Source organism: Solea solea, chromosome 3, assembly GCF_958295425.1.
Source record: "Solea solea chromosome 3, fSolSol10.1, whole genome shotgun sequence".
NCBI classification, from domain to species: Eukaryota; Metazoa; Chordata; class Actinopteri; order Pleuronectiformes; family Soleidae; genus Solea; species Solea solea.
The window spans coordinates 27,325,792-27,339,904 of record NC_081136.1 but is presented as its reverse complement, the minus strand read 5'-3'; the positions used below and the strand labels follow the sequence as shown (position 1 = coordinate 27,339,904).

The window sequence follows — 14,113 nt, the reverse complement described above, 5'->3', positions numbered from 1 at the left end:
TTTTCTAGAAGTTTTTAAATAATCTTGTCACTTGGATAGGATTAGGTAATTAGATAATCTTTCGATCGTTAAAATGGCCCTTGTTATCTGCAGATACCTGGGACACTCCTTTTGTGGAAGTTGATCATTTTAAAACCACTTTCTGTGTGAATAGATACCGATAGACACGAGGAGGGGGTTTTGTATTGTTTAAAGGGTCACTTCACCTTTTTTTATTCATTTGACGAGATGAATGGGTTGTCGATCATCAGACAGTGGATCTGAGACACATGTCTCATTCCCACAACAACAGAGGGGGTTAATTTTGACAAAAAGCCGACTACGTAAAAGCCCTGCACTGCTCTTTACTGTGATTCAGTCAAGTTTTAGGAGTAAAAGATCTGAAAAAAGTAAACTGGTCAAAACACAGCAGCATCATAATGATTTTAAGTTTATTCTTCATTTGACCAAGTGGGAAACAAATGGGTGAAACTGCCCTTTAATCTTTATTAAATTGAAACTACGTACAAACGATTCAGCTTCTCAAATAGTGTCATGTTACTGTCACAACTTTAATTAACAGTTAACAAGTTCTTTGGTGTGGAAAATCAAATCACCCCTGCAGTAAATGATGAATACATTAGATACTGTGTCTATCAAGGCTGATGAGGTCTTAATGTGTGATTCTCAGGCAATAGGACACAGAGAGAAAGCCATTGTTAGCAGCTATCAATAGGACAGGAAGACTTTGATCAAGCATCGGAAACACCCAGTCTTAAAAAAGCAGAATTTCACCAGGAGAGGAAAGCATTTCAGTCTTTGAAAACAGCAAACTAACAGAAACAGTTAGGCTTGTAAAATAAGCTTTGGGCAGCTTCACGCTGCTGCTGTTTGTTGTCCATTCAAAAGGATGGATACTTTGGAGGCATAAGATGTTCACAGAGGAGGATGTGCAAGTGCAGTGAATGTCTGTGTGTGTGTGTGTGTGTGTTTGCCTTCAGCGAAACCTCTGATCTTTCCTGTGCTTTTTAGACATGCACCCTACTAGTCGGTTCAAGTTGCGCGTGTGTTTGTGTGTGTGTGTGTGTGTGTTGATGCCCGTGTGCGTGTTGGTCATAGAGGTTTGAGGGCTTTTTATTGACATGATCGACAAGTGCACATGAGTGGCTGGGTTACTGATTACAGGTGATGTTGTAGTTTGTTTGTGATAAGACTCTTGCTTTAAGCACAAAGTCCTGCCAAGTACAACAAGGCTTCAGCTACGTTAGCACATCCCAGCCATCCCTCACAGGACCACCACTGCCTCTCAGGTAAATACTGTCTCTGCTTTTCTTTTGAACTCTTTTAATTGGAACTCTAAGATGCACCATTGTATTTGATTTGTTTGTGTATTTGTGTTTATTGTGGTTAGAGGAAAAAAAGGGGATGGAAGTTAATTTGAAAGCAAGTCACTTCTAAAATGGGTTACTTAACTCCTTTCCTGTTTGTTTCACACACTGCACTGAGATGCAGAAGCAAGACTATATTGCACAGGCAATAGCAGCAACATCATACATACAATTAAATATCCATATCAACAACAACACTAACATCAGTAAGCAGTACTTATTTATTGACAGTTTTTTTGATAAAGTACACAGCACTAGGCAGAAATATTGAGGCATATGTTGATTAATTGAAGCAACTGTTTTAGTACAAAATCTGATAGACAGTTTGGTTTTGAATATTAATAAAAAAAAACAAATGAAATCTGTTAAATGTTACATAACATTAATCCTCAATCTCTGACTTTTTCTTTTAACTCTTTTTAATTTCAGATTTGCCTTATTTTCTGGCGTTTAATGTGATCAGAATAAATACAAAGGAATTTCTTCTAGTTCACTCAGTCAACTAATCAAGGCTTGGAACATTTGTATTGTTTCTATTTATTTATACATTTATACATTTAGGATTGCACTCTGTCACAGGCTCATAGTATAATATAAATTCAAACACACACACACAAAATATTTATGCACATGCAACACATGTACATGGATTCAACAAACTGAACGTGGAAGCATAACAGTTATGCCAGTGAAGCGGTGAAATCTAGGTTAAGGAATTATCCCTGGTTCTCTGAAACCTCAGTGAGGTGAAGCAAAATGTTGAAAGGGAACTTTAGGTTAATGCATTAACCCCAGCTCTCTGAATCATGAGTGAGGTCGTGGTAGCAGTGTTTTGGCAACAGGTTACAGACCGGTGCTTTAAAGCACCTGCATCTTTATCAGTGACTACCACTTTAACTAGTGACCTCATTTAGTAGAAAATCTGAAAGACTGTAGAATACGTTTTTTTTATATATATAATTGTGCACATTCTGAAGCAAATCGAAATCACTTCAATATAACACACTTCTAATCCCTAAACTCTGATGTGCTCATTGTCTTGATGTGTTTTTTCCCCACAGGCCCACTGGTGTTGTGTTTTCTGCCTCTTTGCACTGACTGAGAGAAAAACAGCATCATGAGTGTAGAGTCCAAAAAAACACGTGAGGCTTGCTGCTCCAAGCTCAAGGTCAGTGAAATGTGCCCCCTTTTCCCACTGTTAGAGGATTTCACTCATTACTTTATATCTCATCTCAAGCACAGTTTTACTAACCAAAAGATCTTAAAAACAAATGCTTCTTACTTCATTTGTCTTGGCATGGCATTTTTGGTGTGTTACAAATGCATTGGATTGTGATCTTAGACAGAGTGTAAATAGCTTGTCATGAAGAATAAGAGTGGCATTGTTGCCTTTGACCTGTATCAGTAACATTCTTGATTCTTGTGTTTTAACAGCTCATTCTTTTTGATAACAGACAGTCATGAGTAAAGTCTAAAAACACACCGAGCCCTATGGCACCTTTAATGTTGCTTAACTCTTTGGTAAGAAGAGCCGCACTTATCTAAACCCATCCTCAGAATAGTCTGTGACCTACAACCTAGTGTGAATTCCCTTTCAATTTTTAACTATAATGGGGACAAGGATGTGGCTGCATGTGGGAATTTGGACCAACACAGCAAATAAACCACAAAAAGAAAAAAGTAACACACAAAAGTAATTTTTACATCTATATACTTTTGGATTAGGCGATAAAAAACTTTCAGCTCTCCGAGTTCATCCTGCGTCTGGGAAGTATTACTAGAAGAAGAATCTTGCTGGAAGATATTATTCTTACTTCACCGATTTACACATCTTGGGATTCTGTGTTGGCACTATTTTTTTGACAGATATGTCTGGAACGCTCCAAGAATAATCAACAAATGGACCTGTATGGTTTACTTGGCATTAAAAGCACCGCTACAGTGAAATCGAGAAATCGATTAAATGAAATGCCATCCGGACAAGAACCCTGACAACCCTAATGCAGCTGAGCTCTTCCACCAGTTGGTTCAGGCTGTTGCGGGGCTAACTGACGCCCCTTCCAAGGCTGCCTATGACATGAACTATGCTGCCAAAAACCAAGTTGAAGAAAGAAACAGAAAATTAGATGACAAGAGAAAGAAAATGAAGCCTGACTTGAGCAGAGGTAGCACTAAACTGAAGTTGAAATGGAAGTCTGCAAAAGAGTATATGACAAATGGAGGCTACTCTCAAGACACTTTATTTAGACTATTTCGAAGTATGGGGTAGTCTTGAATGTGGTGATTTCACCTCAGAAGAATAGAAGCGGTCTGGTCCAGTTTGCGTTTGAAAAAGGTCTGAGTAGAAACCCCTTGACGATTTCGATGTGGATTGAAGGACAGTCCACAGCTCCAGTGTCTGAGACTGGACAGTTCACGTCCTCACACAGCTCCCTGATGCACGAGGGCGACATTCAGAGAAGGATGTTGGTGAAGTTGAAGCAAACTCATGAGACACGCTGCTGGGCCTTTGAAGCCGGCTTGGCACCGGTCTATAAATACTGGTTTCAGGCTCTCGGTTCTTGTACTTTGCATCTCTGGGATTTATCTTGCATGTGTTTGACACTGAGATTTAAGCAAGACTTTATTGCGCAGACCACAGAACAGAACTAGGCAGAGATATTGAAGCATAATGTTGATTAACTGTTTTGGTTTTGAATGTTTAAAAAGCAAATAATCATAATAACAATAACATTAATCCCCAATCTCTGACTTTTTCTTTCAACTCTTCTAATTTAAGATGTGCTTTATTGACTGGCATTTCAATGTCATTTACTGGGCTACGTGTGTTTAATGTGATCATGTGATTCTTACATTGCAGATTCTTACATGTCTTACATACAGTTTTTCATACAGCCTATGTACCACAAATGTGCGTCAGTCTGGCCTAAAATCCTCTGTTAAAGAAGAACCTCATATTGCACCCCAGATGGGATAACACAAAAAACTGCATGATGTGTCGACAGATCTTTAGGTCCATGACAAAATCTAAATTCCCAATCAAAAATGAGTTTTTAAAAAGAAAGATTCATATTCCCAACAAAGAGAGAGAGACAGACTCACTCACACTAGTTTCTCTATGAAGATGTTCATCCCCACAACAGACGACAACACTTTCAGTTCAGTCTTCTAATGAAATCCACATCTTGTGTTTTCCAGCTCTTCCTGGCCTCGCTGGCGTTTGTATATTTCGCCAAAGCCTTTGGTGGCGCCTATATGAAGAGCTCCATCACTCAGATCGAGAGGCGCTTCGACATCCCCAGCTCTCTCATTGGGGTTATAGATGGCAGCTTTGAAATGGGTATGTGCACTGTGTGATGATGACTGATTATATTATAGGTATAATAACATACTAAATAAAAAAGAATAACTTTTAAAAACTCATGTCCAATGGTGGTGGTAAAAATGGGATTGGGCCTATGTCCTAATAGTTAAGGCTAAGTGACGTATACTCTGTAGCCAGTCATCTAATCCTCTGAGACAGTCATTCATTTACACACACGTTGTTTTTTTTCCAATATTATTTGTCATCCCTAGGAAACCTGTTGGTAATAGCGTTTGTGAGCTACTTTGGTGCAAAGCTCCATCGTCCCAGGCTGATCGGTATCGGCTGTGTGATAATGGCTTTTGGATCGTTCATCATCTCCCTGCCTCACTTCCTCCAAGATTTGTTAGTACACAGTTTCCTTCACATTGAGTGTTTGCATATTTAATATTGTTAAGGTTGATTACTGTATTTTTGTTTGTTTGTTTGTTTGTGAGCAGCATAACTCAAAAACTTAAGGACAGATTTGCATGGAACTTGCTGTGGATGTGGGTTGTGGCCCAGTTATTAGATTTTGGGGCTTGATCCAGACATAGATTCTGATTTTTACAACTGTTAACCTTGCAAGATAGGCTAGTGTACTGAGTGGCCTTCGTGGAGGTCTGTGTGTGCTTTCTCTAGTTAGAATAATATACTTGTTACACAAATAGCTCTTGGAGACAAAACATAATGTTAATATTGAGTCAAGCCACAGTCATCTGACTCAGGTGATTACTTATTCTAATACTCTACTACTAGAAAAGACTACTTTCTTGCCACAGCTTATGTAACCCTCAGCCTGGCTTTGCCCTTCATTTTATTTGTCTGTTAAACCAAGAGAGGAGATAAGCACAAAGCTGCAGTCTATAAAATGTGCATGTGTAATGTGGGCACATAATGTACATCATGCACATAAAAACAGTATGATTTCAGTCCAGTGTAAAGTCTTTTCTCTGTTTAGCTGCGTCATTTGGAACTCAACAGGTCTTCAAACAATTCTTTATGTATTTTTCAGGTATAAATATGAGACGAGTGTGACTCACAGCATCGATGCCAACAGCACTGAGACCATCCTGCCATGTCTCTCCAACCACAGCATCACTGACACAGATGAGACACTCGATTTAGAGCCCAAAGCAGGTACATCGCAAACTAACTCCACATCACTTTTGTCCACTTTTGTCACATTGAATAGTCCACTGTCCATATATGTATATATAGATATAGATATATATCTATATCTATATCTATATCTATATATATATATATATATCACCGATGCAATGTCAAATTCACATTTTCAATCCCATCCCTCTAAGCTTGTGAACAGGCAGTGGGCTCATCCATGTGGATCTATGTGTTCGTGGGGAACATGCTGCGGGGGATTGGGGAGACTCCCATCATGCCTCTGGGTGTTTCCTACCTGGATGATTTCTCCAAAGAAGAGAATACTCCTTTTTATTTGGGTGAGTGAGTTTGTTTTCTTGCTGACCGTGCTGGTTTTAATAGCATTTCACACACACACTTTCCTCTTTATTCTTCCTCTTTATCTCAATGATGCTCGTGTGCTCAACTGCTCTTTCTCTGTTTCTCCATTTGCCAGCATGTATTAATACAGTGGGAATCTTAGGCCCTATGTTTGGGTACATGCTTGGGTCCTTCCTCGCTAAGATCTATGTGGACGTTGGATTTGTGGATTTAGGTATGGAATCAGTAAAATAGTTCTGATTAAATATAGGACCGAATGCTTTGATCCCACCTAAAACCTGCTCTCCCCCCTTTTTTTCCCCCCTCACAGAGAGTGTCAGCATTAACTATAAGGACTCCCGCTGGGTGGGGGCCTGGTGGTTGGGCTTCATAGCCACTGGCACTGTGGCCCTGCTGTCCAGTATCCCATTCTTCTTCCTGCCCAGGTCTCTGCCCAAGCAGGGCGAAGAGCACATTCACAACCACATAGAACTGTCCTCATTGGCAGAGCAGGATAATTTCCTTTCAGATGAGCAGGAGCAGGAGGAGGAGAAAGAGAAGCAGGTCTCAATCCGGGAGATGGCTAAAGGTACAGGTCACCTGTGTGTGCATTGATGTTTCACATGTCACGTTTACTTACAAACATTTTGCATCAGCGAACGCCAGCACAAAACTCCAAAGCGATAGTGAGTAGTGAGCATAAAGTGCGTCTGGGAGAACGTGAAGTGTCTCTCAACACTCAAGTGAGTTTTTGAGTTATGGACGCAATCATTAACCAGATATAGCCCAGTAAAACCAGAGCCCAAACCACTAACCACCACACTATCAGTTGACCTAGCAAAGGTTCACTCATGCCCTAATCCCAAACGTGTTGAAAAGGTCTGTTTGATCAGTAAATGAAGTGATTTTTGATGTTTTCTGCAAATAGGAAATATAGAAACAGATATTTTAACACGGGGAATTATGCTCCTGAATTTAATGCACCAGATAAATCAGAAAATGAACGTTATTTCAGCTACTATGAATGAACAGCCTTCACTAAATGTGTGTGTGTGGATGTGAATACATATAGTTATGTGTAAATGATGATAGGATTCTTTTACAATTCTTTAATTCCTCTTACAATCCATGTATTCCCATATTTTTGCCTCAGACTCATTTGGCTTTGTTGTCCCCAGAGTTCGTTCCATCTCTGAAACGACTCTTCAGGAACAGCATCTACACACTGATGATCCTCACATACCTGGTGGTCGTCAACGGCTTCATTGGCCTCATCACCTTCAAGCCCAAGTTTCTGGAGCAGACCTATGGCCAGTCAGCTTCCAAAGCCACTTTCCTCATAGGTATGAACAATGTCCGACCGCAGCCAGTCCGTGTGCTCACTGCACTTTGTGGCGCAGGAGCATCTGAAACAATGATGTTGTTGAAGGGAAGTGTTATTGTGAGAGATAATGTTGACCTGGAATGTCAGCTCAAAGTAGCCCACTGTGGATTTTATTTGTGTGCGTTTGTGTGTGTCTGTAAAGTATCACCTTGAACTTTTTATGGCTATTTTACCCGCGTGACTAGCGAATACTACCGATTGATGGATTTACAATTCAGTGTTTTTACAATGAACAATTATGAAATTGAACAATAATATTTAGATGAACAGAATTTTCGCGCATTTTGCATAAAGTTGAAGCCTAGGCTACTGTATAAATCAAAGGCATGACTGTTTTTTGAATTAAGGTTGTCACAGAAGGAAAAGGCTATTGAAAATCACTAATGTTGTTAATGTTGTTTAGCTCAGACAAAAAAAAAGACCACCGCAATGGGGGAGACCAGTGTTTTCCGAGAGCTCTGTTTGGACAGTGTTGGAAATGTGATTTGACTGGCTTTGTGCCCTTGGTGTTGTGATGTCACCAATAAGCCCCCAGAATCATGATATGTCTGGTGCAATGTTGACGTTTTCGAATATCAGAGTCGCACCCAAATCAAGTGTAAAGTAGAAACACATTTTTCCATAAACTTACTTAACAGTGGACTTTATAGCTATTAGCTATTCAGTATACTGTATTCTCATTCCCTTGTTTTGACCTCACCGAGGAAACCAGATCCATTGTTTTGTCTACGGTCTCTAGTTGACGCCTCTACTGTGTACGTGTGAGTCCACTGTAAGTGGCATGATCGAGAGACATGGACCTAAGTGTTAAACAAATTGGTTAAAGTGTTTAGTTGATCAAATTCTGAAACATTCAGTCTTTGCTTTTATTAAATAACACTCTTTATATTGTTGATAGTGTTAAATAACATGTTGCGTTTGTCTCACAACTCCACAATTCTCTTTGTTTTCTGTTTCTTAACAACTCCTTATGTTAATGTGTTGCATTATGGACAAAAAAAAAGTGTTTTTTTCAAGTTGGAATAATTTCAGTGTATCGATCATCCCTCCAGGCGTACTGAACCTGCCTGCAGTGGCGTTGGGCATCATCACAGGAGGTTATGTGTTGAAACGTTATAAGCTGGGTATCATCGGTGCAGCCAGGGTGGCCATTACCACCACTGTCACGTCGTTTTGTCTGCTCGCGGTGCAGGTCTTCTTGCACTGTGACAACGCAGAAGTGGCTGGTCTCACCGTCTCATATCAGGGGTGAGTAGAATGTGGTCTTTCACAAACGCATGGTAGTACTGTTTAAAGATCAGTGAGTGCTTTGGAAAGATTGCCGTGACTTAACTTAATGTCACTCATGTCTGTTCAACAGGGATTCTCATGTGTCTTACAACCAGCAGACGTTGCTGTCGCAGTGCAATGCAGGCTGTTCGTGCTCAATGAAGCACTGGGACCCTGTGTGTTCCCAAAACGGCATGACGTATGTGTCACCCTGCCTGGCTGGCTGTCAGACCTCCACTGGCGTTGGCAGGAATATGGTGAGGCAGTGACTTGTACTCACAGAAAACCTGGTCGATAAAAAGAGACGCAAAGTAAAAAATATGTCACATGTGTAAGAAAGTGTCTCAAAAATTGCATAACCTGAAACTCACGCAGGAAGACGTGAGACAACACAGATGTTAACCCTTAAGCCCTACTGCTCATGCGGATCTGTGTCAAAGGTTAACCATGGTAAATTGCCGTGGGAATACATTAATACACAACTCCTTATATGGACATCCGAGGGGGGGGGGGGGGGGGGGGGGGGTTTATATGGTTTATAGGTCACATATTCAGGCTGTGAATATTCAGGCAAAATGTGTTTTATTCGTCTTCTTTACTTTATTTGTTTTGTCCACAAACCAAAATGATTCACATTTAATGATTTCTTTGTTATCCAGAGCAAAGAAATAAAGAAAATACTCACATATAAGAAGCTTAAGCAATCGGAAATCTTGTTTTAATCATGAAAAAAGCTTCGAACCGATTAATTGATTATCAAAATAGTTGTCGATTAATTTAGTGATCGATTAATAATCAATTCATCGATTAATTGTTTCAGCTCTAGAGCCAAGTGAACTTTGAGCTGTGACGTATTTCCTCACATTTCACAAATTCATTCAGATTTTAAACATTTCAAGTACTTTTTGCTCAGGTGTGTTTGTGTAGTTGGTGAAAATGAAAGAAATGTTTCATCAGATTGCATAGGTTGTGTGGGAAAAAAAGGATATAAGAAACTAAGATCATGAGATAAACAGTATATGATAAACTGATTTAAAGAAAAGGTGGCATGGCGAGTTCTCATCACGACCCACCCTCTGTCTCCTGTTTTTCTTTTAGGAGTTTCATAACTGTACCTGTGTTGGGGAGATGATAACTCCAGGCATGAACATGTCTACAGTGCTGGGCCAGTGCACCAGGAGGAGTAACTGTGATAGCATGTTCAAAATCTACATGGCTTTGTCCGTGGTTGGGTCCTTCATATCTGCATGCGGCGGCACACCAGGATACATAGTTCTGCTCAGGTCAGTCATTTATTTTGTATATTGTGGTCTAAATAGAAAACAAAGCACATGATGACTTTTCAGCACAATGTAAAGCAATAGATGTGAGAGTACGTGAGAGTTTTTGGTGACTGCTCATAACTTGCTGTGTCGTAATTCATTGTTTCTTCGTCTAAATGTGTATGCATAGTCTAAGGAGTTTTATATTCATGTTCCAGATCCATACAGTCAGACTTAAAGGCCCTGGCGTTGGGTATGCAGACACTCATAGTAAGAACTCTGGGTGAGTACAGTTTCTATTAAAAAACAACACACACTGTATACCAGGCTTCTTACGAGAACACTGATAGTCATCGACCCGTGTGTTCAAGTGTGACTCTGTCTTTGCAGGTGGGATCCCGCCCCCTATTTACTTTGGAGTGCTCATTGACCGGACCTGTTTGAAGTGGGGTACCAAGCAGTGCGGAGGGCGAGGGGCATGTAGGCTCTATGATGCTAACACCTTCAGGTACAGTGGAATGTCTCTTCTTCATCCATTTCACAATTGACTTAGTTTGTAATTATTTCACAGTGTTCTGGGTTAAATGAGACATTTATGCAACTTGTTTTACAAAGTCAATTGTGAACATATAATGTAGTTCAATACACTTTTGACATCGTTTTGCACAAGATTTAGTTGATTTAGACTGGTGATTTTTGTTGCTTGTTCTTTGTGAACAAATATGATGTCACGTTTGTCACGTCTGTCGAGTATTTTGCGTGTATACAGTGACACCACAGAGGCAGATGGCGCTAAGAAGTGTTTATCTCCTAAACTGGAAGAACATCTTGCTTTACCAGTGAGATGGTGTCGTTGCCTCCATCTGTCTTGACATAAAACTAATCACTTCTTGTGTGTGACGTGAGATTAAAACACTGTTTTTTATACATATACATATAAATATATGTATATACATACATACATATGTATACACATATATATATAAATATATATATACATGTATATGTATATGTATATGTACGTACATATTTAAAGGATACGGACTACAGCTTTAAATTCCAAATAAAAAAGACCTTACTGTGACAATGCTTCACCTGACCTGCTCTGACGTTCTGCACTTCCAGAGTAACCTACCTAGGGCTGATTAATGGATTCTACTTCCTGTCCAACATACTTTGGGTGTTCCTCTACTTCAAAATTGTCAAGCGACATAAGAAACTGGCCCTAAGAAATCAGGCCAAAGAGAACGGACTTGAGGGCAAAGGAGAGGCCAATGGACGCGCCAGCATCAGCATCAGCATCACCAAAGGCAAAGACGACACAGACAAGGAGAGCACGATTTAAGGATACACAGATCGACACCTCTGTAAAATGCAGGTGATTACAAGTGCAGTAATTTCCATTGCATTACTACTGTGCTGCACCCAGACCCGGACCAAAGGCGACAATGGTACAGTGTCAGTGTTCTTTAGTCTTTTTATATAGTGGTTATACTGTATACTGTATTTTGTTTTTACAGCATATGCTCAATATGATGTATGTACAGTGCATTGTTTTGAATGCTAATGTTTGTATGAGTTACTGACAATGTTTTGCAGTTGTGGGTGAGGGTTTGTGAGATAGCACAGCTATTCTCACCACTGAGCTGAGACATGATGAATAAATAAAGAGGCCTAAAGGGATACTTCACGTTTTTTGAAGTGCGGTTGTATGTATTATCAACACAGTGGACTCTTGCTCTCACTGATAACATGGCTGACAGATTTTAGTCACTTATCATGCCTGCTTAAGTCTTCTTTATCTTAAAAGTGTGTTTTTTAAGATAAAGTTAGTTAAAGTTACTGTTAGGCAACCCTTTCCATCTGAAAAGTGAAGTTTGTACTCCAGCTATGTTGTGATTGGGAGCTCGTATCTGGGTTGACAATACGTCAGTACTATACTACACTACACCTGATATGACTTTATACAGAGGATAAGGTGTATATACTCACTGGCACTGTGCAAATGATAGTGTGCATGCATTACATTGGCATAAGAGGAACTTATACTCAAACGTTGATCGCAATCTAAGGTTTTTGAAAAATAGTATAGTCTTTATAGTACGTGACTTGAGCCACACCAAGCAACTTATATGTAGTATTTGTTTTTGTCCATGAAGAAGAAGAAGAGGGACAGTGAGGCTGCTAACTTTACTTGACTCTACTATCAGTGCTGTGCCTCTCTAACATTACACGTCTAGATAGCTCACCTTTACACACTTCTAGTTACATCACATCGCGCACATGTCACACAAACACGGAAGGCCATGAACATTCACATAATCTTCTAACTCTTGTCATGTTTGTTTTCAAAGGTTCACTGTCGTTTGCAAAGTGGGGTAAGAGTGAGCGGATTTCAACCCTGTTTTACCCTGTAGTTATAGAGAGAGAGTGGATTATCATCAGTTTATACAGCACTGTGCAAAAGCCTCTGTGCATACACATGTTGACTGAGTTAAACTCATTGACAGCTTGCAAATATATAAGACTGGCTTTCAAAGAATTTGACAGAAACAAAATTGGTGGCGCCCCGAGTCTTTTGCACAGCGCTGGAGCTATAGCTGATTATAGTTAAGAGTTAGACTAGATTTGTATTAAGTCCAATATTTTTTGTCTTATCATAACTTTTTACAGTTTTGTTAGTTGTCCTTGAACAAATATCTGACAACATTAAAGAGATGTTTTGAAAATACACTGTTTTGTACGCTTTTGCTCCATTTGTCACACTGTAAGGCAGATACTGGCGAAAACCAATACTTATAACCGATCACTTTCATCTTTCAACTGCTGTTTTGGTTTTCGCCGCTTGTACTATAGTAATAGCATCTTTTCAGGCAATGATAATTGATGTCAGCAGAAGAGAGGACAGCACCTACAGTAAGTGGCTAATGGCACAGTCTCAGTGCAGTAATTGTAGTAAAATACACAATTTAGGCACCACAGCAACTTCTAAATGCAGACCTGTGACGATTAGGTCCAGTAAAGTGGAAGCACAGAAAAATAAGTAAAAGAAAGTACAAATGTTTGTGACTTGGTCAAAGTTTTGTGACTTTGTTATGTGGACAAAGACAGTAATAGTTTGGTTTGTTCCATAAAAAGACGTGTAGGTGTGGTTAGTTACTTCACCTGACTCTATTCCATAAGACCACAAGCTAAACCTTTTAAGAACTTTTAGACTTACAATCAGTTTGCACAGGGAGGCTGAACTGGTTCTAAGGACAAACAAACTAAACCAGAAATGGAGGCTTGTGGCAACAAACCTGTTTGATCCAGGTTTTCCTCCTATTATGCGATACAAATATTTACCAGCCATGGTGGGCAAAAACGGTGGAAACTTTTTGATCGCATGCCCCTGCTGCTGGTGTTTGAGCTCACAATACACTATTTAAGAGGTGAAAAATGTTCCATATTAAATATACGCCAAAATATGTTGCTAATTTACTGCTCTTTGGAGAAAAAAGAGACTCTGAATAGTTGCTTTGTCATGTAGCTATCGTGTTCAGTGTTTTCTATCGTCAAACGTCTCCCAGGTAAAATCTCTTCTCGTCACCTGACCGATATTTGCACATGTAAAACAATAAAAACTGAACCACAAGTGATGTGGCCATTTTACGCAAATCACTTATGTCATGTGATGTTGTGACATTAAGATTAAGATTTACATTTGTGTAGATTGGAGTATGAAAGCTAAATGTACAGTGTACGTCTGTGACGCAGGTGTATTACGCCAGATTTATTCAAGACATGCTTGAGCATTACATACACATGTTGATTATGTTTAAAAACACATTTATTTTTGTTGGAGTGAGTTTCTTCTATCTGTTTTAGCTTATTTTCTTATATTTCTTTTGTATTATTGTTTTCAAATGTGTCTTTAATTGGCTTTTATGTGTGCCTTGTAGCCCTCATTAGCCCTCTTATTGCCCTTGTGTTGTATGTGTATGTTGTATGCACTTTGGTCCACCCTGGGGTATAAAAATGT

At 39.5% G+C, this 14,113-nt stretch overlaps 1 protein-coding gene across 1 annotated transcript; it reads left to right on the top strand.

The window, feature by feature from the left end:
- The first annotated feature begins 817 nt into the window (after nt 1-817).
- LOC131456950 (solute carrier organic anion transporter family member 1C1-like) lies at nt 818-12,825 on the top strand. Its single transcript, XM_058625669.1, has 15 exons — nt 818-1,289; nt 2,429-2,535; nt 4,566-4,707; nt 4,944-5,076; nt 5,726-5,850; nt 6,030-6,176; nt 6,314-6,412; nt 6,509-6,766; nt 7,356-7,520; nt 8,614-8,809; nt 8,922-9,087; nt 9,929-10,113; nt 10,311-10,375; nt 10,483-10,600; nt 11,218-12,825. Exons 2-15 carry the CDS (start codon nt 2,485-2,487, stop codon nt 11,435-11,437), a joined length of 2,070 nt encoding a protein of 689 aa, XP_058481652.1. The 5' UTR covers nt 818-1,289; nt 2,429-2,484; the 3' UTR covers nt 11,438-12,825.
- Nucleotides 12,826-14,113: the final 1,288 nt, after the last annotated feature.

What these genes read in the sequence shown, in the direction of transcription:
- LOC131456950 (XM_058625669.1), top strand. Translation starts at nt 2,485, where the DNA reads ATGAGTGTAGAGTCCAAAAAAACACGTGAGGCTTGCTGCTCCAAGCTC. An exon ending in CTTGCTGCTCCAAGCTCAAG is followed by an intron (nt 2,536 to 4,565) that starts GTCAGTGAAATG and finishes TGTGTTTTCCAG; the next exon opens with CTCTTCCTGGCCTCGCTGGC. An exon ending in GGATACATAGTTCTGCTCAG is followed by an intron (nt 10,114 to 10,310) that starts GTCAGTCATTTA and finishes TTCATGTTCCAG; the next exon opens with ATCCATACAGTCAGACTTAA.